Here is a 27,323-nt window from a genome sequence, read left to right as displayed (position 1 = left end):
CATTCTCGGAGTTTCCTTTAGTTCTTTAGACATGGTTTCCCTTAGTTCTTTGGACATAGTTAAAGTCTTTATCTAGTAAGTCCAATGTCTGGCCCCTCAGGGACAGTTTCTATTGATTATTTCTTTTCTTGTGTATATGCCGTACTTTGCATGTCTTGTAATTTCTTTGACAACTAGTCTTTTAAAATTGTGGGACAACTTTGGATATCAGTTGCTCCCGCCCCTTGCCTGGGGCTTCTGATTGCTGTTCATTGTTGTTTATTTGTTCAGTGACTTCTGAATTGCTTTTGTGAGATCTATATTTTTTTGTCATGTGTGGCCACAGAATTCTCTGCTCAGCTTTGCAGTCAGCTAATGATTGGACAGAGATTTCCCTAAACACTTGGAAGCAAAAATTCACCCAGTCTTTGCCAAGGCATTCTGTGTGCCTGTTGAGGCATGCTGTCAACACTCGACCAGCCAGCTGAGGACACGGCCTTAAACCTTCACACCCACTAGCACAGAGCGTCAAAGTCAGGCAGAGTTAAGACCTCAGGGCATGTGCACAGCTCTATACATGTACATGACCTTCTAGAGTTTCAGGAACACTTTGGGGCTTTGAAAGAATATTCTTTGAATAAGAACATCTTATTCCCTGCTTTGCCTTTTTAAGTTTTTTAGTTAGGCTATTGTTTGCCCCCAACTGTTACCTTAACCCCCACCCCCAAGGCAGCTGTGAAGTAGAACAACTTCTTCTAATTGTTTTTAACAAATACCTCTGGGGAAAACACTTTTTTTTTTTTGCGTTGTGTGAGCTCTGCGTCAAAGAAAATAGAATCTTATAAATGGGATCTCCCAAGAAATCACCAGAGCAGTCAGATAATAATTCTCTGGCAATGAGGCTTTAAGGGAGCACCAACCTGTTCTGCCTGCTCCAGTGTTTCCTGCTGTTGGTTTCCAAGGCTATCATAGACCTGGGGGAAGAGGGGTGGGAATAAGGCAAGGCAAAATAACCATAGTGCTCACTGTTCTTACTGAGACTGAGATGTTTTTCTTGAGTAAATCTTTTTCAGCTTGAATAAAACGAATTGCTGCCAACCTTTCTTAAAAAGTGAATGATTTTAGCTATTTCTCAGTTTTCTCGTTGCTTATACGCAGGAGAGAATTTTGAGCTCCTTCCTCTGCCCTTCTGGCTGACATCCACTAGCAGGTTGTCGCTGCGTGGGGTAAAAAGATGCTGGGGATCCAAGTAATGATAGGAAGTACCCTTCCCCCAGAGCACCAGCAGTGTCCCACAAATCCACGAGGCCACCACATGCCCTCCCCGCCCCTCATAGAAACCAGCATGCGTGGGACATGTCCTGTTCCAGCCAGCTTTTTAGATGGCTAGACTAGATGACCTTTCTGTTTCCTTTTAGCAGAGACTCTGACTTGGAATGTGTCTCTCCTTGCAGGCCAAACTCACCCTGCAAGAAATAATCCATGGTGTGAATGCCTCAGATCCAGAACAGTGTTTCCAGGCCACCCAGGCAGCCAGGTATCGCAAAACGGACTTGTATTGTTAACGGGTTTACAGCTTGAAATGGCTTCCAGTGCCCTCTTGGGTTTCTGGGCAATGGCAAAGTGCTCAAATGATATAAGAAAAGACTAGTCCAGGAGTTGCCTGCGTGTCTCAGTGGTTAGCGACCCCGACTAGCATCCCTGAGGATGTGGGTTCGATCCCTTGCCTCCATCAGTGGGTTAAGGATCTGGTGTTGGCGTGAGCTGTGGTGTAGGTCACAGACATAGCTCGGATCCCGTGTTGCTGTGGCTCTGGTGTAGGCTGGTGTCTACAGCTCTCATTGGACCTCTGGCCTGGGAACTTCCATATGCTATGGGCATGGCCCTAAAAAGACCAAAAAAAAAAAAAGACTAGTCCATCTGAAAGGGAGACAAAATTTCTCCTCTACACTGTCCTTGAGAACAACTTAAGCTATGCAGGTGTAGTCAGAGATGGATGGCCTCATTTAAATGGGCCTCTATAGCAATCGCAGCTCATAGATAATCCCTAAAAGGGAAAAAAATGTTGCGTCATCACTGCGGGGTGCCCTAGGCTGAGCTCTAGGATATGAAGGAGCCCTGGCCCAGCTGTTTGTCTGATGGGGGCGTTAGGAATGCCAACAAGATGCATAAAGGCGATTGCTCACACCTGCCTCACAGGACGTGTTCTCGTCTTTTCTCTCGTGCTGCCAAGGAAAATGCTGTCCCAGGAGAGGAATCCTCCTCTGAAGCTGGTGGTGGAAGCAGGGCTCATTCCCAGACTGGTGCAGTTGCTGAGGTCCTCCCTGCACCCCTGCCTGCAGTTTGAGGCCGCCTGGGCTCTGACCAACATTGCCTCGGGGGCTTCGGAGCTGACTCGCGCTGTCGTGGAGGGGGGCGCCATCCAGCCCTTGGTGGAGCTGCTGGCTTCCTCGCATATGAGCGTGTGTGAACAGGCAGTGTGGGCCCTTGGTAATATTGCAGGTGAGACCCTCCCCGCGGGGACAGGCCAGGCATGTGGCACGTGAAGGGAGCTCTTTGAGGAAGTATTGTAGTCTCTAAATAGACACACCTAGAAACGCTGGGGGGAGTGGAAGGGGAATTTTCTAAAATTCAGAGTCACATTCAGAGGCCAAAAATGGAAGCTGAAGGAGTTCCCGTTGTGGCTCAGTGGGTTGAGACCCCAACTGGTATCCATGAGGATACAGGTTCGATCCCTGGCCTTGATCAGTGGGTTAAGGATCCAGCGTTGCTGTGAGCTATGGTGTAGGTCACAGATGCAGCTCAGATCCTGTGTGGCTGTGGCTGTGGTGTAGGCCAGCAGCTGCAGCTCTGATTCGACCCCTAGCCTGGGAACTTGCATATGCTGCAGGTGTGGCCTTAAAAAGCAAAAAAAGAAAAAGGGAAGCTGAAACCAGATGACATGGTATGTCCTGCAGCTGCAGGCTGCCAAGGGACATCTGTCCTGCAGCCTGAGAGCTGAGTGGTGTCAGGAACAAAGACAAGTTTTTGGCTCTTGCAGGGGATTTTATGACAGACCCATAAAATACATAACCATATATAACCTAGGACCCTAAAAGAAGTCTGCCTTCAGTGAAAGTTGCCAAGGGGACACACACACACACAAAGGTTTGCTTAGGTGGGGATTGAAGTCTCTCCTGAAAATGCAGTCCCAAGATTGGCCTCGTGGGTTTGGGAGTGGATGCTGTATTCATGGTGTGGTCCAGGAAAGCTCACGCGGGGAGTGTGGGCTGCAGGGTTGAGAGCTCAGGACCCCTGGCTGAATGTAAATGAGATGCTCCCTGGAGGAAATGAACTCAATTGGGCCCCTCAGGATTTTGACCAATTAAAATCAGCCAAATATTAGCAATTCCAAGTGCTGAGAATCAACGATCCACCATGAGCGAGTCAGCAGAAACAGTGTGATGAGACCTCCAAGGACTTTGAGATACTGGGATTTTAGCAAACACAGAATATAAAATAAGTCTGCTTTTTAAATGCTGGCATAAATAAAAGCACCGATTACAGAGATGCCGTCTCTCGTTTGGCTTGGTGCAGTAAGGGACAGGCAAAATCGGGTGATGCGGTGTGACATGCTGCCTTATTGGTTGAAGAATTATGAACTGAGACTTTCAGGGCCTAAAATTGGTATTCCTAGCCAGAGTAAGAGTCGGTGACAGGTGGCATCTCTCTTCCTCCCAGACTTTGTTCTGAGTGGCATTTGGAAGTTACTGCCTATGCCAAAGTCTTCTGGGAAGACAGTTAGGTCTGTAATGGCCTCTGTCTCCTGAGAACCACCAGGAGACACCTGGTGAAGTGCCACCAGCGTTTAGAGTGCACTGCCTCAGCCCAGTTGGCTGGCTCCTGGATGGGTCCAGGAGAGTCTCTCGCTTAGAGCAGTTCCTGCTGTGGGGGTGCCTGCTTTCCACATCAGGCCATCTACTCAAACCACATGTTGGAGACTTGGGATCTAGGTCAAGGCTATGCTATCTGCTTACCCAACCCAACCATGACTTTTGGCCTCTCGCCCTTTGCACAGACTTTTAAAGAATTCGTCACCCACCCCGGGTTCCCTGTGTTCCCTCTTTGAGTGTCATGTTCTCCCCTATTTGTAGGTGATGGCGCAGAATTCAGAGACATCGTTATCTCCAGCAATGCCATCCCACATCTGCTGGCCCTGGCTTCCTCAAGTGTACCAGTGAGTGTCTTTAAATGAGCTCACCGAGCTAGGCAACAAGTTCCCAAAGCTGGGAAATGGGGGACGCATTGCCAAATCAAAGCCAGGTCATGTGCTTGCTGCCTGGCCCCTTACGATAGCCATTGTAAACAAAGCCTAGGACTGAACATCACTTTGCCTAGAGGCTGATACAGGTTTGTCTTCAAGGGGAGCAGTGGTGATTTTTCTTGGTGTATGTATGGCGGAGGGGGGGGGATTGGAAGAGCTCCATTGATGTTTTTCTAAGCTTAGAATCCTGCAAATGTGGACAGCTAAGTGCTCCATTCAAGGGGCACAGAATGAATGGCTCACTGGTTCTGTTCCCCGGGAATAAACAGGATCTAGGTGTGAAGCTTAGCGTGAAGTCGATGGCAGTAGCAGCAGTAGAGGACGGCCTAGATCAGGAGTTCAATTTGGGTTCTAGATTTTTGCCGCGACCAAAAATGAGGAGTAGGCAGCTTCCAAAAGCCAGGGGCATACGTGTCAGCCCTCAGATCCAGGTGAGAGAGAACTGGACATGGGTGAACCTGAACAAGGCTGGCATGACTAAGGAGAGAGCAGTTGTAAGTTGTAAGGGGACCAGCTGGGCAAGGGACTCAGACACCATTCTGGGTGGCCCAAATAAGCCTTGGGAGGATTTTCAGGTAGGACGGAAAGGGCTCTGATCTTTCAGAAGGACCCTTCTGGCTGCTCGTTGTAGGATGACAGCAGAGGGGGACGGGGAAGAGGGTGGGCCTGGGATGCTGCCGCGATGGGTGTAGAAGTGGGGATGGGGGTGTGGAGAAAGAAGCGAGGATGGCCCCGGGTTTGGGGGTAGGTTGTTGGGAGGACTGTCCTCCTGGAGACGTGGGGGAAGAAGGGATCAGAGCCTCAGGAGTTGTGCATGTTAAGCTGAAGTCAGAGGTACCATGACGGCAACATTGGATAGATGGATGTGCAGGTCTAGTTAGCTGACGGTGCATGTAGGTGTCATCCAGCTCAGAAGGTCAGTTGGAGCAGGGCTCAGCAAGTCTAACTTGGCCAGCTGCTCCTGTAAATACAGTTTTATGGAAGCACAGCAACTCCCATTCATTTACACACACATTGTCTGTGGCTTTTATGGTGTTACAAGGACAGAAGTGATGAGTTGTGTTACAGATCACGTGGCCTGTAAATTTGAAAATGTTGGAGTCCCCTGGTAGATCAGTGAGTGAAGGATCCAGCATTGTTACTGCTGTGGCTTGGGTTGCTCCTGTGGTGCAGGTTCTACCCCTGGCCCGGAACTTCTGCATGCTGCAGGTGCACGCCCACCACCACCACCACCAAAAAAAAAAAAAAAAAAAAAAGGAAAAGCAAGAAAATGTTTACTGTTTGGCTTTTTTTTTTTTTTTTTTTTTTTTTGCTTTGTAGGGCTGCACCCAATATGTAAGTTCCCAGGCTAGGGGTCCAATTGGAGCTGCAGCTGCCAGTCTACACCAAAGCCACAGCAACACTGGATCCAAGCTATGTCTCGACCTACCCCACAGCTCAAGGCAATGCTGGATCCTTAACCCACTAAGTGAGGCCAAAGATCGAACCTGCATCCTCCTGGATACTAGTTGGGTTCATTGAACCACAACAGGAACTCCTATCTGAGCTTTTATAGAAAAAGTTTGCCAATCTCTGATCTAGAGCCTGAGGAGCGCCGGAACCAAGTCCTGGGGGCTCTGACATTCCGAAGTGAGGTAGAACCCGCTGAGAATCCTGAGCAGAAACAGGCATCCAGTAGTGCAAAACTGGACTTGGTGTCACAGACGCCAAAAAAGAGCTTTTTCAAAAAGCTTGGATTTGGTGACTTGGAAGGAGTGGATTTCATCACTAACTAAAAATAAGTTGGGAGTTCCCGTCGTGGCGCAGGGGTTAACGAATCCGACTAGGAACCATGAGGTTGCGGGTTCGATCCCTGGCCTTGCTCAGTGGGTTAAGGATCTGGCGTTGCCGTGAACTGTGGTGTAGTTTGCAGACATGGCTCAGATCCCGTGTTGTTGTGGCTGTGGCGTAGGCCGGTGGCTACAGCTCCAATTCGACCCCTAGCCTGGGAGTGGCCCAAGAAATAGCAAAAAAGACAAAAACCAAACAAACAAACAAAAAAATAAGTTGAAACCAGACTAGAAGGGGTAGAAGAGCCAGGCAGACAGTGACTATGGATGCCTCCTTTGAAGATGGAAGGTGAAAAATAGAAATGGGGTGATGGCCGGAGAGGTGCCAGGGTAGGGACCGAAGCTCGCAGGTGGTGGTGGGATGCACCCTGGGAGAGAGGTGGTCCTTGGGATGGAAGGACAGCATCTTGAAAGGTCAAAAGGGATGGGATCCAGGTGCAGGGTCGGAAGACTGATCTTGGAATAGATCAAAACCGTGGTTAGGTCGGGTCAGTAGACTTCATAGCCTGGTAGGAAGACCCAGTAACTCCTCCTCGATCTTTGTTTCATCAGTGAAACAGGAAATGAGCTCATCAATTAAGTGGGGAAGGACAGTTGGAAGAATGTCAGGAAATCGCCATCTGACATTTGCGTGTAAAACAAAGCTCAGTCTCTGTGTCCTTCCTATGGTTACTACCTAGAACAAATTCCTGTTTCAGGCTCACATGCTTTGGTTCTTAACCAGTCGAGAATATTGCTCCAGGGGTTCCTGCTGTGGTGCAGCAGAAACAAATCTGATGAGTATCCACAAGGATGTGGGTTTGATCCCTGGCCTCACTCAGTGGGTTCCCTGTTGCCGTGAGTGGTGGTGTCGGTCGCAGACTCAGCTCAGATCCTGCTTTTTTGTGGCTGTGGTGTAGACTGGCAGCTGCAGCTCCGATTTGACCCCTCGCCTGGCAACTTCCACATGCCCATGAGTACAGCCCTAAAAGGCTAAATAATAATAATAATAATACTGATCAAAGATGGCAAGGAGGGGACGTTCCCATTGTGGCGCAGTGAGTTAAGAACCCAACTAGTATCCATGAGGATGGCTCAGTGGATTGAGGATCCAGAGTTGCCTCAACTGTGGTATAGACTGGCAGCTGCAGCTCCGATTTGACCCCTAGCCTGGGAACCTCCACATGCCGCGGGTGTGGCCCTTAAAAAAAAAAAATGGCTAGGAGACACGGCCGTTTGTATTTCTCCTTTGCACCTGGGGCTGGGAGCCGTCTCCTCGTTCCAGGTCACATTCCTACGGAACATTGTCTGGACCTTGTCCAACCTGTGCCGGAACAAGAACCCGTGCCCCTGTGATAACGCGGTGAAGCAGATGTTGCCCGTCCTCTCCCACCTCCTGCAGCACCGGGACAGTGAGGTTCTCTCCGACACCTGCTGGGCCCTGTCCTACCTCACCGATGGCTGCGATGAACGCATCGGCCAAGTGGTGGACATGGGGGTCCTGCCCAGGTTGGTGGAGCTCATGACCAGCTCGGAACTCAATGTCTTGGTAAGTGTCCCAGGTCCCTCTGGGCTCTGCCTAGAGGCCTTGAGGTGAGAGTCTATGATAGGGCCCCTTCACTTTAGCAAGTTCTCTGCTCCCCGCTTCCTCGCCCCCCCAGGACTTCCCACAGCTGGTGTTCAGCCTTTCCCTAGAACAAAGCTTGTCGTCTGCATTGCCCTGGTCTCTGCTGCTCTCTAGCCCAAGACCTGGATCTACTTGGATCCAAAGTCCTCGTGGGTATTCAGTAACTTACTTTTTCTTTTTTTCTTTCTTTCTTTCTGTCTGTCTTTCTGTCTGTCTGTCTGTCTGTCTTTCTGTCTGTCTGTCTGTCTTTCTGTCTGTCTGTCTGTCTGTCTTTCTTTTTTCTTTCTGTCTTTCTTTTTTCTTTCTGTCTTTCTTTTTTCTTTCTGTCTTTTTGCCTTTTCTAGGGCTGCTCCTGCGGCACATGGAGGTTCCCAGGCTAGGGGTCGAATTGGAGCTGTAGCTGCCAAGCCTACGCCAGAGCCACAGCAACGTGGGATCCGAGCCGCATCTGCAACCTACACCACAGCTCAGGGCAGCGCCAAATCCTTAACCCACGGAGCAAGGCCAGAGATCGAACCCGCAACCTCATGGTTCCTAGTCAGATTCGTTAACCACTGAGCCACGACGGGAACTCCGTAACTTAATTTTTCTTGATCTGATCATTAGAAAAGTTAGAAAAGCACCAATGAAAATTAGCTTACAATCCCTCCACCCAGCGAATGCTTCCTTTGTGGCCTTTGCTTCTACTGGTCTCTGCATGCAGATGTTAATAAGTTGGTGTGTGCGTGCGTGTGTGTGTGTGTGTGTGTATGTGTGTTAACAGAAAGCTCATAACATCTGAATTTCTTACTCAAGTATGAAAGTTTCCCCTTAGCCTCTCCCCAGTTTGTTCTCCTAGATAACTTCAGATTTAAGTGGAAAGTAAGTCAACTAAGGTCAAATACTTGGCTTTGAGACATAAGTCGCTTACTTAATATGCTTCTTGAAAATGTAGTCGGAAACTTGGTACCCTCCTCCGCCCTTCTGTCTTTTTAAGGCCGCATCTGAAGTTCCCAGGCCAGGGGGTCAAATTGGATCAGGGATCAAACTGGCATCCTCATGGATACTAGTGAGGTTCTTACCCCCCGAGCCACAGTGGGAACTCCCATGGTACCCTTTTGATTTCTAGGACTAATAGTGTATATTATATAGCCTTAATGATTGTCTGTCTGAGATTCATATTCCTCAGACGTCCAGGTTGGTTTGGGGACAGTGCTGGGGGCATGGAGGATGTGAAGACAGTATCTTCCAGAAGTTGCGTATCCTGGGGGTTGGGAGCCCAACTGGAACAGACCTGGCAAGGCTGTGATTGGCCTATAGCGCTAGGTCCATGTCTCACTGGAGCAGGTGCCTAGCGTGATAGGCCAGGGAGACCCTGGAACTGTTGCGGGTTGTGCTGGGGCTGCCACTACAGTGCAGAGAACCCGAAATAAGCCCCTGTCAGCCCTCCTGGGACAGTGATCTTAAGCCCAATCAGAGACCCATCCTGGGAACCTTCAGCATAATTGAGAGAAGCTTTATGAATACACAAAAAAAGTCCACGGGGCTTTCATGAGCTCCCATTCAATAAACACCAGAAGCTTGATCCTTGGGGGTAATACAAAATCTGTAGACGTTACTACATTAAAAACATGACAATCAATGTAGGAATTTTCCCCATGTGGGATTTGAAAAGGACAGCCTCATTTCTGGATAGAGTGCCCCCTGACCTCTGTTCCACGTGAGCTGGAACGACGGAGAGACGGGCCAGGACCCTTCAACTAAGTAAACAGCCTTGGATGTGCTGCATCAATAAGGGTTGTGGACGTAAGCATGGCTCACAGGCTTCCATAAAACCATCCGCATGGCACAACGGATGTTTGGGAGGGCACGAGCTTGGTGCAGTGGTTGGCATCCACTGTGATGAACTGGCAATACTAGGTTACCCATCTAGCCTTGTTCTTGCAGACCCCCTCTCTCCGCACGGTGGGGAACATTGTCACCGGAACGGACCCCCAGACCCAGCTGGCCATTGACGCGGGCCTCCTGAGCGTGCTGCCTCATCTGCTGCTGCACCCCAGGTCCTCCATCCAGAAGGAGGCAGCCTGGGCCCTGAGCAACGTGGCCGCCGGGCCCCACCAGCACATCCAGCAGCTGATTGCTTGCGGCGCGCTGCCTCCCTTGGTGGCTCTGCTGAAAAACGTAGGTGGCCCGCTCCGTGTCCGTGACAAAAGGCTGCTTTCCCCCCCAGGGCCTGCCCTGAACCCCTTTGGGTATTTAGATGCAGGCGAGAAGCAAATTGAGATCACAGCAAAGCTATGAAGCATGAGTTTGCTGGCTCTCCTTGAAAAAAAGGAAAGGTCATTCCATTTTGGACAGCCCATTAAAAATGTGAAAGACTCAACAAACTTGGGTGAATGAGAAGGTGAGCCCATAGCTCAAATACCCAGAAAGACCTCAAGCTGGTAAATATCGGCTTATCTCTGATGTTAATGGGCGGTCCCATCTACTGCATCCTTGGCCAAAAAAAAAAAAGTGTTTATTTTGTTTTAGGAGGAAAAACATATCAGATTATGGTAAGACTATACATTGGAGAAAGGTGGCCTTTGCAGCATAAAAATTGCCTTGATGAAAGTGGTGCTGTCTTACACAGAAAATCCAGGTTTAACTGCAGAAACACAATGAAGCTTCCTCCTTCCTCCTGATTCCCACTTCTTCTCCCAGGGGGACTGCTATTGTCAGCATTTCTTTTTGTCACCTTTGAGTGGATGAGCTATGTTTAAACACCGACCTGTGAAACAAGGCAGAAGCGGCTCCTCCAGGTTGGGGGTGGAGGCTACTGCGTAGGATGTGGGGGAAGAGGCAGCGGCCGATTCCTGTTCTCAGGTGGGCTGGCGGGTCCCCAGGTGTGCAGCTGAGACACAGCATCTTCTAGCCAGACACTTCAGGTCCTATGTTGTGTGAATCTGTACATTTTTTTTTTTTTTTGTCTTTTTAGGGCCAAACCTGCCACATATGAAAGTTCCCAGGCCAGGGGTCCAATCGGAGCTGTAGCTGTTGGCCTACACCACAGCCACAGCAATGCCAGATCTGAGCCGCGTCTTCGACTACTGCTCATGGCAACGCCAGATCCTTAACCCACTGAGCAAAGCCGGGGATCCAACCTGCATCCTCGTGGATGCTAGTCAGATTTGTCACCCATTGAGCCACTACGGGAACTCCTGAATCTGTACATATGGGAATCAGAAACATCCAGTCAGGGGCCAGGGAGTAATCGTATTTCAAACTATGCCTTTTGAACTCTAAGTTGCTTGGAGCCATAAGTTGTTTCAGTTTTTTTTGTTGTTGTTGTTTGTTTGAAACTGAGGTCACAGTTTTCCCCAGCCATAAAATGGAAATAATTCCTTCTGCCCAGGGAAAGAAGGATTCGTGATAAATGACTCCCATCTCTCCGGGTTACTGAGTGGGTATTTCAGTGGCTTGCCACCTCCAGACTGTGTACTCGGCTTTGTAGCTATGGAGCATCTCGTTGGAAGTTTCACTGGAGCAGAAAGACTAGAAATGCAGCCATAAGTCACTATAACCAAAAATCCAAAGCGTAATTCCTAATTGGTATTGATTACCTGGATTGGTTTACGTTAGTTCTATTTTTTCTATAACCCGACTTAAGGAAGTGAGTCTGAACTTTGAACCTCCCTCTAAGACCCCGTAGGAATCTGCCTTACCTCCTTCTGGACTTCTCAAAGATGCTGTCATCGGCTCAAGAACTAAAGGCAGGGGGGCCGAGGGGTTCTGTGTAAATGTCAGGTGTAGTCCTGAGTGTTAACAGCCTACCTAGAAGGTGAACCACGTTTGCACTCCTGTATCAGACGTCCTCCCGATTGGTGAAGGATGTTAACGCTTTCTTTCCGCAGGGAGAATTTAAAGTGCAGAAGGAGGCAGTGTGGACGGTGGCTAACTTTACAACTGGGGGCACTGTGGACCAGTTGGTCCAGCTTGTCCAGGCTGGAGTCTTGGAGCCCCTAATAAATCTTCTCGACATCCAAGACACCAAAATGGTTATCATCATCCTTGACGTCATCTTTTTTATCCTGCAGGTGAGCTCTTCTGAACAGGTTGGTTGCTTTTTTGTTTGTTTGTTTGTTTGTTTTTGTCTTTTTAGGGCCTTATTGGAACATACAGATGTTCCCAGGCTAGGGGTCGAATTGGAGCAGTAGCTGCTGGCCTACAACCACAGCAACTCCGGATCCGAGCCTCGCCTGCAGCCTACACCACAGCTCACAGCAACGCCGGATCCTTAACCCACCGAGTGAGGCCAGGGATCCAGCCTTGCGTCCTCATGGATACTAGTCAGGTTCATTAACCACGGAGCCATGACAGGAACTCCTGAACAGGTTGGTTTCTAAATAGCAGCCTCTAAAGTAAGATGTTCAATTTGATTCTTGAAACCTGAGTAGGTTTCCTGGTGGCTCAGTGAGTTGGGGATCCAGTGTTGTCACTGCCGTGGCTCAGGTGGTGGTTGTGGCATGGGTTTGATCCCTGGGCCGGGAACTTCTGCATGCCATGGGCATGGTCAAAAAACAAAACAAACCTGAGCAGGATTCTCTTTCGTCTCCATTCCCCCATCCCCTTCTGTCCACACATCCTGTGGTTTGCAAGAGACCTTCCAAAGAAGGTCTATCATCTTCATGTTCTTTAATAAGTGTTTGTAGGCGCAGGACTATTTTAGGTGCCCAGGAAATGAAAGAGTTAAGTCCTTGCTCTAATAGCTTGTGTATTAGTGGAGAGATGAGCGGACATACCAGGTAGGGCGTTATAGGTAAAATACTTAGGATGGAGGGGTAGATACGGATGGCCCCAGAGTATGGAGGGCAGGGGATTGCTTATATGCAGTTGTCAAGAGAAACTTCACCCAGGAAGGACATTTTGAGCAAAGTCCTAAGAGGAGTGAGTCCTGTGGGTGCCTGGGGAGGAGCCCTTGAGGAAAGGAACCTTAGAAATCAAGGAGGAAGCTGTGGTCAGAGCAGAGCAAAGCGGGCAGGTGGTGGGAGACAGGCTCCAGGTGTCCAGGGGCCAGATCATGGAAGGCCTGTGTCAGCTTTGCCTTCCTCTGAGCCAGATGGAGAAACCAATCCAAGGTGGGAAGCAGTTAAGAAAATCGAAGCCTCATGGCTGGATCTTTTAAAAGGCTAAAACACGTGGAATTTACCGGAGTTCCTGTCGTGGCTCAGTGGTTAATGAATCCGACTAGGAAACCATGAGGTTGCGGGTTCGATCCCTGGTCTTGCTCAGTGGGTTAAGGATCCGGCGTTGCCGTGAGCTGTGGTGTGGGTTGCATATGTGGCTCGGATCCCGCGTTGCTGTGGCTCTGGCGTTGGCCGGTGGCCACAGCTCTGATTTGACCCCTGGCCTGGGAACCTCCATATGCCATGGGAGCGGCCCAGGAAATCGCAACAAACAGAAAAACATGTAGAATTGACTTGAAGGAAGCAGCAGGGGGTTATCAATGATAGATCTCAGAGGCCCACATTAGAGGTCCTTTTCCATTCAACAATGTGGCTGGGAAAATGGACTGTGAAGCTTTGAATTAGAATTGTAGAAAAAACCTGACTTCTGAAAGAAACAGAAGCCAATATTTACATGTTATTTCTGTTGCTTGTATACTGCGTGACACACTACCCCTCAGTGGCTTCAAACAAACATTGAATATTTCCCGTTGTCTGCGGGATTAGGAATGGAGGGCCGGCTCTGGGGGGTGGTTCCGGCTTAGGGTCTCGCGTGAAGGTCAAGATGGAGACCGGAGCTGCAGACTCATCTGAAGGCCGGATGGAGGCTGGAGGATCAGCTTCCAGGATGACTTGCTCACATGCCTGGCAAGTCCCTCCCACCACATGGATGCCCTGGGGCTGCCTGAGTGCCCTCACGTCAGGGCAGCTGGCTTCCTCTGAAGCACATGATCTTTGAAAGCAAGGTGGAAACCCCAAGAGCCTTTTATGAGGTCCCTAAGGAGGTCACTTCAACAATATCCTGATGGTTTCACAGAGGAGCTCATTTCACCATGGGATGGGCTACACCAGGGCACGGATACCAGGAGGCAGGGACCATCCGAGCCATCCTGGAGGCTGACTAGATTCATTTGGTTCAAGTCTTTCACCTGCGACTAAGCCATTTGGAAAATGCCAAAGTAACTTCCTTTTTACATATATATAGATATCTATCTATCTATATGCTATCTTTATTCTTTGCAAAATGATCATTGCTGTATATGCTTAATTTGATATGGACCGCAGTGACTTAGTTGTATTTCTCCCAGAACCACATAATTTGCATTCAACATGTTGATTTTTTTTTTTTACTTACCCTGAACCATATTCAGTGCAGGGTTTTCCCATTATTAACGCTTAGTCCAGCGCGTTGATAAACTTTCCTAACACAGCTCTCCTGGCAATCGCAATTTTCAGAGGACTCCTTTTATATTTATTTAGTTTTGTCTTTTTAGGGCCACACCTGCAGCCTATGGAGGGGTTCCAGGCGAGGGGTCGAATCAGAGCCGTAGCTGCCGGCCTACGCCACCGCCACAGCGATGCAGAATTTGAGCTGCATCTGAAATAGCCCCCTGAGCGAGGCCAGGGACCCAACCCGCATCCTCATGGGTACTGGTCAGGTTCTTAACCTGCTGAGCCCCGATGGGAACTCCCCAGAAGGCTCCTTTTAAGAGCTCCCTTTGAGCATCCTTTTCATGAAACTGTCTTGGAAAGAAGTGACCAGAGTCAAGAACAGGTTCACGGAGTTCCCGTGGTGGCTCAGTGGTGAATGAATCCGACTAGGAAACCATGAGGTTGTGGGTTCGATCCCTGGCCTCGCTCAGTGGGTTAAGGATCCAGTGTTGCCGTGAGCTGTGGTGTAGGTGGAAGACGTGGCTCAGATCCTGCGTTGCTGTGGCTCTGGCATAGGCCGGTGCCTACAGCTCCTATTCGACCCCTAGCCTGGGAACCTCCATATGCCGCGGGAGGGGCCCAAGAAATCGCCAAACAAACAAACAAAACAGGCTCAATGCAGCCTACAATTAGATGCCAAAACTGTGAGTGAGTCACAGATAGAGGGTAAAGACTTGGCAGCCAATGGGCAAAGTTGGCCATGACAAATGTACACTCAGGTGTTGTAGGAATGTAACGTCTTCTCACTTCTTTGAATTAAACACTAGGGATTTTTTTGCCCCCCTCGGTAGGGCCTGGGCTCATCACATCTGATGGATCAGTGAAGCCCCTCTATCAGATCGTGGCCCACCGGACTGGAAGAAAGATTAAGATGAGATAGAAAAAAAAAAAAAGCTACACATGGGCAGCAGCGCGCAGCTGAGAGTCCTTGAAGTAACTTTGGGGCCATCTGCTGTTGTGTCAAAGGTTCAAAAATCCTTCTCCAGGGCTCCTCCTGCCCTGGGGCATCTCACACGTCCTCGTTATCCTTGAGGCTCACCTAGCACCTTGGTGGCTGCCTCTGTTTCTTTGCTCAAAGCCAAGGCCTCATCCTGGATCTGCAGACGGGACTAGAGGGTATCACGGCTTAAAGAGCTGAGCCACAACGGGACTGCCAGCTACCTGTGTTACGTCTATTAGTGTGTGTGTGTGTGTGTCCGTCCCGTCTTCCTAGTTGATCTCTCCCCACCCCCCAACCAGAGTCTCACTCTTATTCGGCCCACAGGCAGCAGAAAAGATTTCTCAGAAGGAAAACATGTGCCTCCTGATTGAAGGACTCGGCGGGATTGATAAGATTGAGGCTTTGCAACTGCACGAGAACCGGCAGGTTGCCCTGACAGCTCTAAGCATTATTGAGCGATACTTCAGTGAGGTGAGTGCCTGGCCTCCTGGCGAGCCACCCCAGCAGGTGCCCACCTGGCAGGTGCCAGGATGTTCCTGGGAGCAGGGGCTTCTCATGACTTAGCCCCGAGTTCCCCCCCCCATCTCTGTTATCTGGGCCACCTTTGAGTGGCAGCTTTCTGGCTCCTGCAAACTGTTTGAGACCCATTAGTCCCTTAGAAGCTTGTCCTGCTGCCTCCGCTATGGCATTTTACTCTTGATTTTACTTTTTTTCCATGTGTGGCTGTTTTGTGGGTGGCAGGTAGAGGGGGGAGGAAAGGAATAGGATGCTCAAGTGACTTTCTACTGCGAAATAGAAACAACAAGGGCAGGTCCAGCTTTTGAAGAGCCCTTTTTGCGTTTTGTCTCCTTCCAGAACGTGGTGTTTGGGGATGAACTCCATCAAATGGTCCTAAGTTTGCTGCAGGAGTAAGGGAATAATCAAATAGCCTTAGATACTTTTAAAAGACGTTTTATTGTAGGAAAACCTATGTAACCTGCAATGACCATTTAAGCCCTTTAAGGCTGTAGTTCACTGGCCTTAAGTATGTTGACCTTGTTGAATGACCATCACCACTGTCCATCTCCAGAACTTTTCCAAACTGAAAGTCTGGAAACAAGAACTAAACAAGAACTGCCCTTTTCTTCCACCGGGACCCTCCACCCCCAGGCCCGGGGAGCCACCACCTTAGTTCTCATCTCTGTGAATCCGATGACAACACAGTCTATGGTATTTGTCCTTCTGTGCCTGGCTTCTTTCACTCAGCATAATGTCAAGGTTCATGTTAGAGCCGGTGTCAGCATCCCCTCCCTAAGCTGAAACAATATTCCCATTGTATGGATGGATTGTATTCTTGATTCATCCATCGATGGACATGTGGGTTTCCTTGTGGCTGCTGTGAATAATATCTCTCTGAATATGGGTGTACAAATACGCTCGAATTCCTCCTTTGACTTCTTTCATGTGTCTACCCACAAGTGGAAGTGTTGGATCATATGGTCAGTCTTTTTTTATTTTTTAAAAATGTTTTTTATATTTTCCATTATACCTGGTTTACAGTGTTCCATCAATTTTCTACTGTACAGCAAAGTGACCCAGTCGCACATACATACATGCATTCTTTTTCTCACATTATCCCCCATCATGCGTCATCATAAGTGACTAGATATAGTTCAGTAATTCTAGTTTTAATTTCATATTGTTTTCCATAGTGATGTACCATTTTACATTCCCTCTAGCAACACACAAAGGTTCTTGTTTCTCAACATCCTCACCAATATTTGTTTTCTTTTTTCTTTTTTTTTTTAAATCATAGCATTTTTTGGTTGTTGGCTTGCTTTTTAGGGCTGCACCTGCAGCATAGGGAAGTTCCCAGGCTTGGGGTCAAATCGGAGCTGCAGCTGCCAATCTATGCCACAGCTACAGCAACACAGGATCCGACCCGAATCTGCAGCCTGCAGCATAGCTCATGGCAATGCAAGATCCCTGACCCAGTGAGCGAGGCCAGGGATCCTTATGGATACTCGATGGGAACTCCTAATCATGGCCATTTTAATGGGTAGGAAGTGGTGTCCCATGGTGATTTTTTTTCTTGTAGTTTTGTGGAGATCTAAGTGCCATCTAGCCCTGAATAAATTTAAGATGTGCAGTGTTAATGATTTGATTTACATACATCATGAAATGACGGGCCACAAAGAAAATAAATAGAAGAAAAAAATTTTTTCCTTGTAATGAGACCCCAGGATTTACTGTTAACAATTTTCATGTATAACATACAACAGCGTTAGTTAAATTAATCACATTATACATTACCTCCCTAGTACTTATTTCTTCTAAAACTGGATGTTTGTATATTTGATGGCCTTCCTCCAATTGTCCTTCCCTCCCCCCCACTGATAACTACAAATCTGATGTCTTTCTCTATGAATTTGCTTTTGAAGTATAATTAACGTACAACCCTATTATGGTTCCTAAGGGACAATATAGTGGTTTGATATTTCTGTACATTCAAAAACATAGAAAATGATGAGGATAAGTCTTCATGACCATCTGTTACCACACAGAGATATTATATCAGTATTAACTGCATTCGCCACACTGTGTATTTCATACCCATGACTCTTTAATTTTGTAACTGGAACTTTGTGCTTCTGAACATCCCTCACCTATTTCTTTCATCCCCCTCCCCTCTGGCAACCCCCTGTTTGTTCTCTGTACCTAGGACTCGGTTTCTGTTGTGTGTGTTCATTTGTTCTTAGAGTTATTGAAATCATTGCAGTTATAGATTCCACATATAAGGGACGTCATGCAGGATTGGTTTTTGACGAACTTACTTCACTTAGTGCCGTGCCCTCTAGGGCACCCATGTTGTCACAGGGGCGAGATTTCATTCTCTTCATGGCTGAGTAATGTTCCATTGAATATATGTCTACTCCTTCTTCTTGATCCAGTCCTCTATCGATGGGCACTTAGGTTGCTTCCATATCTTGTCTGTTGTACATAACAATGCTGCCACGAACACAGGAGCGCACCATCTTTGCAGACACGTGTCTTTCATTTTCTTTGGATACGTACCCAGGAAAGGATTTACTCTACCATCTGGTAGTTGGATTTATTTTATTGTTATTTTGTAATTTTATTGGTGTATAGTTCACTTACAATGATGTATTACTTTCAGGTATATAGCAAAGTCTTATCAGTTTATGCATAGAAATAGACCCACTCGTTTTTTCCAATGTACGTTATGACAAAAGTGTTGAGTAGATTTTCCTGTGCGATACGATCGGTTCTTGTTAATCATCTTTTTCATCCTGTCCTGTGCCTTTTTATTCCTACACTCCCTATTCTTCCCTCCCCCAGGGGTTTCACCTCTGGTAATCATGAGATTGGTTTTGCAATCTGTGACTTTGTTTCTGTCTTATAAATTAGTTCTTTTGTATCATTTCTCCTAGGGTCCACATATTAGTGATCTCATAGGATATTTGTCTTTGACTTAACTTCGCTCAGTATGATAATCTCTAGGTCTGTCAATGTTTTCATCCTTTTTTAGGGCTGAGTAACTTTCCATTGTATCTACACCACATCTTCTTTATACATTCCTCTGTTGATGGACATTTAGGTTACTTCCATGTCTTGGGTATTGCAAGCAGGGCTGCAATGAACATTGTGGTATATGCATCTTTTCAAATTACGGTGTTCTCTGGATATATGCCTAGGAGTGGGATGGCTGGATTTTATGGTAGTTCTATATTTAGTTTTGTAAGGAACCTCCATAGTGTTTTCCATACTGTAATTGGTTGCACCAGTTTACATTCCCACCAGCCAATGTAGGAGGTTTCTCTTTTCTCCACACTCTTGCCAGCATTTATTGTTTGTAGATGTTTTTGATGGCCATTCTGAGTGGTGTGAGGTGATAGCCCATTGTCGTTTTGATTGCATTTCTTTAATATAATTAATGATGTTAGAGCATCTTTTCATGGGCCTTTTGGCCATCTGTTTTCTTTGGAGAAATGTCTATTTATATCTTCTGCCCATTTTTTAATTGAGTTTTTTTTTTATTTTTTTTATTTAAAACTCCCTGAGATGTTTTTGTATTTTGGAGATAATCCCTTGTCAGTTGCTTCATTTGCAGAGATTTTTTTCCCATTGTGTAAGTGCAAAAGCTCTTAAGTTTATTTAGGTATCATTGGTTCATTTTTATTTTTATTTTCATTATTCTTGGAGGTGGATCAAATAAGATATCGATGCAACTCTTTGTATTTTTTTTGAGGAACTTCCATACTGTTTTCCATAGTGGATACACCAATTTACATCCCCGCCAACATGCACAAGGGTTTCCTTTTTTCCACATCCTCACCAACACTGTTGATTTGTTTTTTTTTTGATACTAGCCATTGTGACAGGTGTGAGGTCATATTTTCATTGTGGTTTTGCTTATTTGCATTTCCTTGATGATTAGTGATGTTGAGTATGTTTTTTCATGTGCCTGTTGGCCATCTGCATGTCTTCTTTGGAAAAACATCTATTTATGTCCTCTGCCCATTTTAATTCAGGTTCTTTTTTTTTTATGTTGAGTGGTATGGGTTCTTAGTATATTTTGGATATTAACCCCATATCTGATATTACCTTCGCAAACCTCTTTTCTCATCCAGTAGGCAGCCCTTTTCATTTTGTTGACAGCTTTCTTTGCTATGCAAAAGGTTTTTGCATTTGCTAGAGTTTTTCATTCATTTGTTTTTGCTGTTGTTACTCTTGCCTGAGAGACCTATCCAAAAAAAAAAGTGCTAAGACTGACATCAAAGAGCATACGCTTTGTTTTCTTCTAGAAGCTTTATGGTTTCAGGTCTTATATTCAAGTCTTTAATCCATTTTGACTTTATTTTTGTATATGGTGTGAGAAAGAAGTCCCGTTTCATTCTTTTGTGTGTAGCCGTCCAGTTTTTCTAACATCATTTATTGAAGAGGCCATCTTTTCCCCATTGTCGGTAGTCTTGCCTCCTTTGTCCCAGGTTAATTGCTTCTTTATAATTTTGACTTACAGTAGACATTTTTCAGATGAGGAAGGTGAGATCAAAGTTGTCAAATGACCTGGCAAATATGGATTAGGGGCTTCCAGTCTGTTATGTGGCAAACTCGAATCACCAGCAAAATCCCAGAGCCATGCGATGAATAGCAGGTTGGTGGCTCTTCCTAACTGGAGGCAACTACTCTTTGGGTGGGACCAAGACAATGCTCTCAGAGCAGAGAACCGTGATTAGGATCTTCTGAGTTAAAGGCTCCTCAAAAAAACCTGGTAATAAGGAAACTTGTCCCTTAAAGGGGAGTCAGATCCCCTAGGACTTCCTCCAAGGGCTCCAAGTTAAAGACCTGTGATCTACAAGTCACAGGGCACATGGTGTATCCTTACTCACTGCAAGGTTAATGTTCTATGTATCAAAACTGCTTTTATTTTTTTAGGCAAGCAACATTTTTATTACAGGAAAGAAAATAGCTCCCAGGACAGCTGGGGGGCAGGGGGAAGAGCTTCCCCATTCTCTATTGTCCTTTAGAGGTTTTTATCCCTTAAAGATGGGGGGTACCAACATGGGGTCCAGAAAGATGTGGTTTTTCTCCTATTGGCCTTGCCCAGTAACCTGTATCAGTCCCTGTCCAATAGGGGTCTTGGGGCTGGAAGTGTCCTTCAAGTCTCATGGTTTCTCTGCCCTTTTCTTCCCATAAACAGAGTCACAGGGGGTTAGAGATTAATGTCCACCTGTGCGTAGGTCAAAACTGCTTTGAAAAATCAGCCAGGCACAAAAGGGCAAATACTGTATGTTTCCATTCACGTGAAGGAACCGCAGATACCATGTTCACAGACATAGAAAGTAAAACAGTTTTTACAACAGGGGAGCTTCCCTTGTGGTGCAGCAGAAACAAATTCGACTGGTATCCATGAGGAGGTGGGTTCGATCCCTGGCCTCACTCAGTGGCGTAAGGATCTGGCATTGCCGTGAGCTGCGGTGTAGGTCTCAGACACGGCTCAGATCCCTCATTGCTGTGGCTGTGGTGTAGACCGGCAACTGAAGCTCTGATTCAGCCTCTGGGAACTTCCATGTGCCATGGGTACCACCCTAAAATGTGTGTGTGTGGGGGGAGTAAAACGGTGGTTTCCGTGGGCTGAGATGGGGAGGGCAACGGGGAAGGGATACAGAGCTTTGGTTTGAAATGAGGAAAAAGTCCTGGAGACGGATGTGGTGGTTGCAGAGCAGCATGAATGTACTTCATGCTCCAGAATTGTCTCCTTGATGGTGAATGATGGTAGCTGTTGTGGGATGTGTGTTTCATTACACACACACACACACACACACACACACAACTGCATTTAAGGTCTGACCTGAGATATAGGCCAGTGCTTCTCTCCTTTCACCCCTCCTCTGAGGGAGCCTCAAGGCTGACTCAGAGTGGATTCTAATCCACAGAAGATGTGCAAGATTCAATTGTGCAGTCATAATGTGCCGAGAGCCTGGAGGTATAACAGTGTCTTTTCTCCCCCGAAGGAAGAAGACGCTGGCACATTATCAGCCCTGCTCCAAGACCATGAATGCTTAACGCCCTTAACAAAAACCTAACCATGCTGCAGAATCCCAAAGCCAAAGAGGATCCTCTTTAAGAACCCCTTTCCCTTGGTGTACCACGGGTATAAGGCTTTTAAAACTGAATGTTAATAAAATGTTCCACATTTTCACCTTCATCGGTTAAAGGTTCAGTTCAACTTGTACCTTAAGGCCATGTGGAGTCGCGTCCTAAGAACATGAGGTTGAGTGGTTCCCTCTTAGGATCTTCGGGGAAGATCTTGAGAGTAGGAAGGTCTACAGGTCTATAGCCTTGGACTTGAAGCCTTGGTTTAACCCATATTTCTTAGATTTATTTCTCCTTTTCATGTAATGCCTGTTTCTTTTTTTATTTTAGCTGTTTTTTTATTGTAAGATTTTTATTTTTTATTATTGATTTCTGCCAGTTTCTGCTGTACAGCAAGGTGACCCAGTCACACATACATATACATTCTTTGTCTCACATTATTCTCCATCGTGCTCCAACACAAGTGACTAAATACAGTTCCCTGTGCTATACAGTAGGATCTATTGCGTATCCACTCCAGATGCAATAGTTTGCATCTATTAACCCCAAACTCCCAGGCCATCCCACTCTCTCCCCCTCCACCTTGGCAACCATAAGTCTGTTCTCCATGCCTATGAGTTTATTTCTTTTCTGTGGATAGGTTCATTTGTGCTATATATTAGATTCCAGATATAAGTGATATCATATGGTACTTGTCTTTCTCTTTCTGACTGACTTCACTCAGTATGAGAGTCTCTAATTCAATCCATGTTGCGGCAGATGGCATCATTTTGTTCTTTTTTATGGCTGAGTAGTATTCCATTGTGTATATACACTACATCTTCTTAATCCATTCATCCGTTGATGGACGTTTAGGTTGTTTCCATGTCTTGACTATTGTGAATAGTGCTGCAATGAACATGTGGGTGCATGTGTCTTTAATGGAAATTCTGTTTGGATATATACCCAGGAGTGGGATTGCTGGGTCATATGGTAGTTCTATATTTAGTTTTCTGAGGTACCTCCATCCTGTTCGCCATAGTGGCTGTACCAATTTACATTCCCACCAACAGTGAAGGAAGGTTCCCTTTTCTCCACACCCTCTCTAGCATTTATTTGTTGACTCGTTAATGATGCCCGTGATACCTCTGACTGAGGTATAATGCCTGTTCAAGGAAAGCTGTGTGATCAGTGGTCAAAAGGAAAGAGTAGGATGGGAAGGACCTAGTAGGGGTGGTACTGATACATGTTCAGAGAAGGATTGGACTTGGTTTATGTAATGTGAATATAGCGATTAGATCAAGTTATATTTTGCTCCCAAGGGTCACACCAAAATGTCATGCCCAAAACCTATCTTTGCTGGTCCTCGATAGGTAAGGAGAAATGATAAGTGCGTGTCCATCCAAAACCTGGCTGGGAGTTCCCACTTTGGCACAGTGGGTTAAGGTTGCAGCATTGCTTCACCTGTGGTATAGGTTGCAGCTCTGGCTCAGATTCTATCCCTGGCCCGGGGAACTTCTGTGTGCTGTGAGGGTGCCCCAAAAAAGAAGAAATACATATGGTTGGAAGATACTTCATGGTCTCAGAAACCTCTCATCCAGCAGTGAGAACAAACCTGTGCCTCAGTGGACAGTGACTTCAGTCAGTAACTGCATCTCCTTTTGGCATGACTCTGCCAGCTGCTGAGGGTTGTGTTGCAGGGACAGGAGCCTCAAAGGGTTTTGTTGTCCCACATGGAAATGGAGGGGACCTGAGAGATTGCCTTCAACTCCTGCCTTTGTTCATCAGCTCAGGCCCATCTTTGGCTAAGCAGAATCTCACTCTCTGAGGACTCTGAACATGAGACCCAGGGACTGAGCCCAGAAGCAACAAACAATTGTCAAGTGTTTGCTTTTCCAATGGCAGGGCCTTCCCCTGAGTGGAGTGGATGTCTTCGGTGGCTGCCTGCTTCCTGCTTTTCCAAGGCTGCCCTTTGGTCCTATACATTTTCCCATATTCCTCCCACAGATTCTTTTTTTAAAAGAATTCTTTTTTTAAAAAACTAACCATAGTTAGTTTCTGTTACTCATGTGTATCAGTTAAAAACCTACCTGGGGAGTTCCCTTTGTGACTTTTAGCAGGTTAAAAATCCAACACAGTCTCCATAAGGATTCGGGTTCGATTCCTGGCCTCGCTCAGTGGATTAAGGATCCAGCATTGCTGCAAGCTGCAGCAAAGTTTGCAGGTGTGGCTTGGCTCCATCGTGGCAGTGGCTGTGGTATAGGCCTGCAGCTGCAGCTCTGATTCTGCCGCTAGCCTGGGAACTTCCATATGCCACAGTAGCCCTAAAAAGAAAAAAAGAAAATGTGGAGTTCTTTGGTGGCTCAGCAGGTCAAGGATCCTGCATTGTCACTGCAGTGGCTTGGGTCACTGCTTTGGTGTGGGTTTGACCCCTGGCCTGTGATCTTTTGTATGCTGTGGGTGCAGTCAAAAAAAAATAATAATGAAAAACTATAAATAGTTGTTTTGAAATCCAAAAGAACTATTATATCTCATTCTGTCAGAATAACATGGTATAAAATTTGAATTTTCAAGTTCAAAATAGGCAAATGATGTATAAATTATATATAAAATACATCTCTAGTGTATACATAATGTTTCACATTTTATATATAAATGTATTTAAAAAAAAGAAAGAACTAAGAATGGGAAAAGGAAAAAGATAATCCTATCACTCGGGACAACTATTTTTATGTTTGCCGTTTCCCTTCCAGTTTGAGTCAAGGTACATGTTTTTTTGGTACCTGATTATGGTCAAATTCTTTTCCCACACTTTACTTTTTAAAAAAAAAATTTTATTGGACTATAGTTGACTTACAAAGTTGTGTTAGTTTCAGGTGTATGTAAAGAAAGTCAGTTACACACACACAAATTCAGTGCTTCTCAGATTCTTTCCCCATATAGGTTATTGCACAGTATTGAGTAGGTTACCCTGTACTATGCAGTACGTCCTTGTTACCTATCCATACTATCCTATTTATAGTACGTGCATATGTCTATCCCAACCCCCTAATTTATCTTTCTCTCCCTGACATTTCCCCTTTAGTAACCTTTAATTTGGTTTCAATATATTTGTGTCTGTTTTTGTTTTGTAAGTTCTTCGGCATCACTTTTCATTATATTCCACATATTAGTGATCTAATATGATATTTGTCTTTCTCTGACTTACATCATTTAGCATGATAATTTCTAGGCCTATTCATGTTGCTGTAAATGACATTGTTTCATTCCTTTTTATGGCTGCATAATATTCCATTGTATCTATGTACCACATCTTTATCCATTTCTCTGTTGCTGAACCTTTAAGTTGCTTCCATGTCTTGCCTATTGTAAATAGTGCCATGATGAAGATTGGGGTGCATGCATCTTTTTGGATTATGATTTTCTCTGGATATATGCCCAGGAGTGGGCTTGTTGGATCCTACGGTAGTTCTATATTTAGTTTTTAAAGGAACTTCCATACTGTCCTCCACAGTGGTTGCAACCAATTTACATTCCCCGCCAACAGTGTAGGAGGGTTCCCTTTTCTCCACATCCTCTTCAGCATTTATTGTTTGTAGATTTTTTTGATGATGAACATTCTGACTGGTGCGAGGTGATATCTCCTTGTAGTTCTTTTCCTACACTTTAAAAAATCATGCTGTACAGTGGGAAAATATAAAAAAATATATATATATATAAAACTGATATCTAAAAAAAAAAAATCACCTTTTCTCATTTCAGAGTGAAGGTGAAGGGAAAGCAGAAGGTGAGGTGTCTTAGAAAAATACTTTGAGAAAGAAATTGTTTCATTAAATTTTGAAATCATGTTGGGGTTAGTCCTTGTTGCCCAAATGGTCTGACCTTGTTGGCTCAAACCATTAGTCTTCACTGTTCTTTACTGAAATTGCATAACAAATGAGTATTTGTTGTTTAAAGATACTGATACCAACTTGTCTAGCAGGATTTTAAAAACAGAAGCCGTTTACCTATTGTCCGTGATGTGGGTACAAAGAGATGGTGTTACCTTCTGGCTGGGTGCCCATGCACTTGGACAGTGTGTTGGGATGAAAGGCAGAGCAATGGACAGGAAGGAAGGAGTAACTGGCTCTGTCAACTTCATAGTGTGAAAGCTAAACATAAGCGCTTTGGCCCTCTTGCACTGACCCCAAATCTGTGACGTTCCATAGAAGAAATATCAATCTTTTGGTTAACCATGTACAATCCAAAATTCACCTGCTGAAACTTAAAGTGACTGTGTAACAATAATAGCACATGACAATTTAAGTACAGCAGAGAAAACGACTTGACATCACAAGCTCAGGATTCCAGTCCTGGCTCTTTTTCTAAATCCTTTGTTCCCTTCCTGTCTCCTCTCTCAATCCTTCTCATTCCTTTGGGCTTCAGGTTTTCATCTGTAAGATGAGGGGGTTGAATTAAATTAATTAATAGATGTATGCTTTCATGTGTTTTATCTTAAGCAAGACTCATAACCCTGAGAAGTAGGCAAGGCAAAAATGGTCAGTTTCCAAGGAAAGAGGCTGGAGCTCACAAGGTTATCTAATTTGTCCTGCATCTTTTAGTAAGGGACAGAGCAGGGCCTCCAGTACCATCTGACTGCATGGCACCTTTCTTCTGCCAGAGCAAGTCATCTGAGGGTGTGTGCATGGGGGAGTGTGCCAAATACGGCAGCCACAGTCCTCTATAACCTAATCTCAGTAGGGATGTGCCATCACTCCTGCCATATGTTATTGGTGGTACAAACTGACTCTGGTAGAATGTGAGAGGGGCTACCAAGTATGTGAAGACCAGGAGACAGAGATCACTGGGAGCCACCTTGGAGACTGGCTACCACACTCTTCCACTCTGCCATGTGTTCACATTTTAAAAGACATCATTTAGATGATAGCCTAGAGCTAGTGAAGTCTCAGCAAAGAAAGAGATACAGAAGAACCAAATGAAATTCTAAAACTGAAAAAGATCAGAACTGAAACTACAACTTGAGTGGATGGGCTCAGCAGCAGAATGGAGATGACAGAGGAAAGAACCAGTAGACTAGAAGAGAGAACATTAGAAAGAAGCACTTACACCTATAGATCCAAAAACCAATTTATAGAAACTGTAGAAGAGAATAACAACAAGCTGCACTTCAAACATGGAATCAGCAAAATCCAGACTGTAAGAAACTCTGCAGGATAGACAACTCAGTTTCTTCATTGAATAAATTCCAAATAAAAAATGCGGAGTTCCTGTCGTGGCACAGTGGTGAACGAATCCGACTAGGGACATGAGGTTGTGGGTTCGATTCCTGGCCTTGCTCAGTGGGTTAAGGATCCGGTGTTGCCGTGAGCTGTGGTGTAGGTTGCAGATGCGGTTCGGATCCTGCATTGCTGTGGCTCTGGCGTAGGCCGGCGGTTACAGCTCCGTTTGGACCCCTAGCCTGGGAACCTCCATATGCCACAGGAGTGGCCCTAGAAAAGGCAAAAAGACAAACAACTGTGTATAGGGAGAACCTATAAATTAAGAGGCTTAAAATACATACTGACTAGCCAAAATATGTATGCCTTACTTGTATTCTAATTACAACAAATGTAAAAATAAAACATATCTGACATTTTTTGATTTTCTCCATTAAAAATTTTATTCAAGTATAGTTGATTTGCAATGTTATGTCAAT

The 27,323-nt window shown here is 45.8% G+C and overlaps 1 protein-coding gene across 7 annotated transcripts in view; it reads left to right on the top strand.

Moving 5' to 3' along the window:
- Positions 1-21,763, top strand: part of KPNA7 (karyopherin subunit alpha 7) — a 129,460-nt gene extending 107,697 nt beyond the window's left edge. For 6 of the 7 annotated variants that reach the window (XM_085015435.1, XM_085015434.1, XM_085015433.1 and 3 more), the window contains 8 exons: positions 1,434-1,516; positions 2,213-2,481; positions 4,113-4,195; positions 7,376-7,639; positions 9,644-9,877; positions 11,590-11,772; positions 15,377-15,523; positions 21,568-21,763. In XM_085015435.1, coding sequence (XP_084871561.1) covers positions 1,434-1,516; positions 2,213-2,481; positions 4,113-4,195; positions 7,376-7,639; positions 9,644-9,877; positions 11,590-11,772; positions 15,377-15,523; positions 21,568-21,639 — 1,335 coding nt within the window. In that variant the 3' untranslated portion in view covers positions 21,640-21,763. 7 annotated transcript variants of the gene reach the window in all.
- Positions 21,764-27,323: the final 5,560 nt, after the last annotated feature.

Source organism: Sus scrofa, chromosome 3 (genome assembly GCF_054392235.1).
Source record: "Sus scrofa isolate SSC_HxYL_T2T_F1_AM1 chromosome 3, Sscrofa_HxYL_maternal_Yorkshire_Landrace_v2.0, whole genome shotgun sequence".
In the NCBI taxonomy this organism is placed as follows: Eukaryota; Metazoa; Chordata; class Mammalia; order Artiodactyla; family Suidae; genus Sus; species Sus scrofa.
Note: the sequence above shows the minus strand (reverse complement) of the source record. Positions and strands in the feature narration are given on the sequence as shown.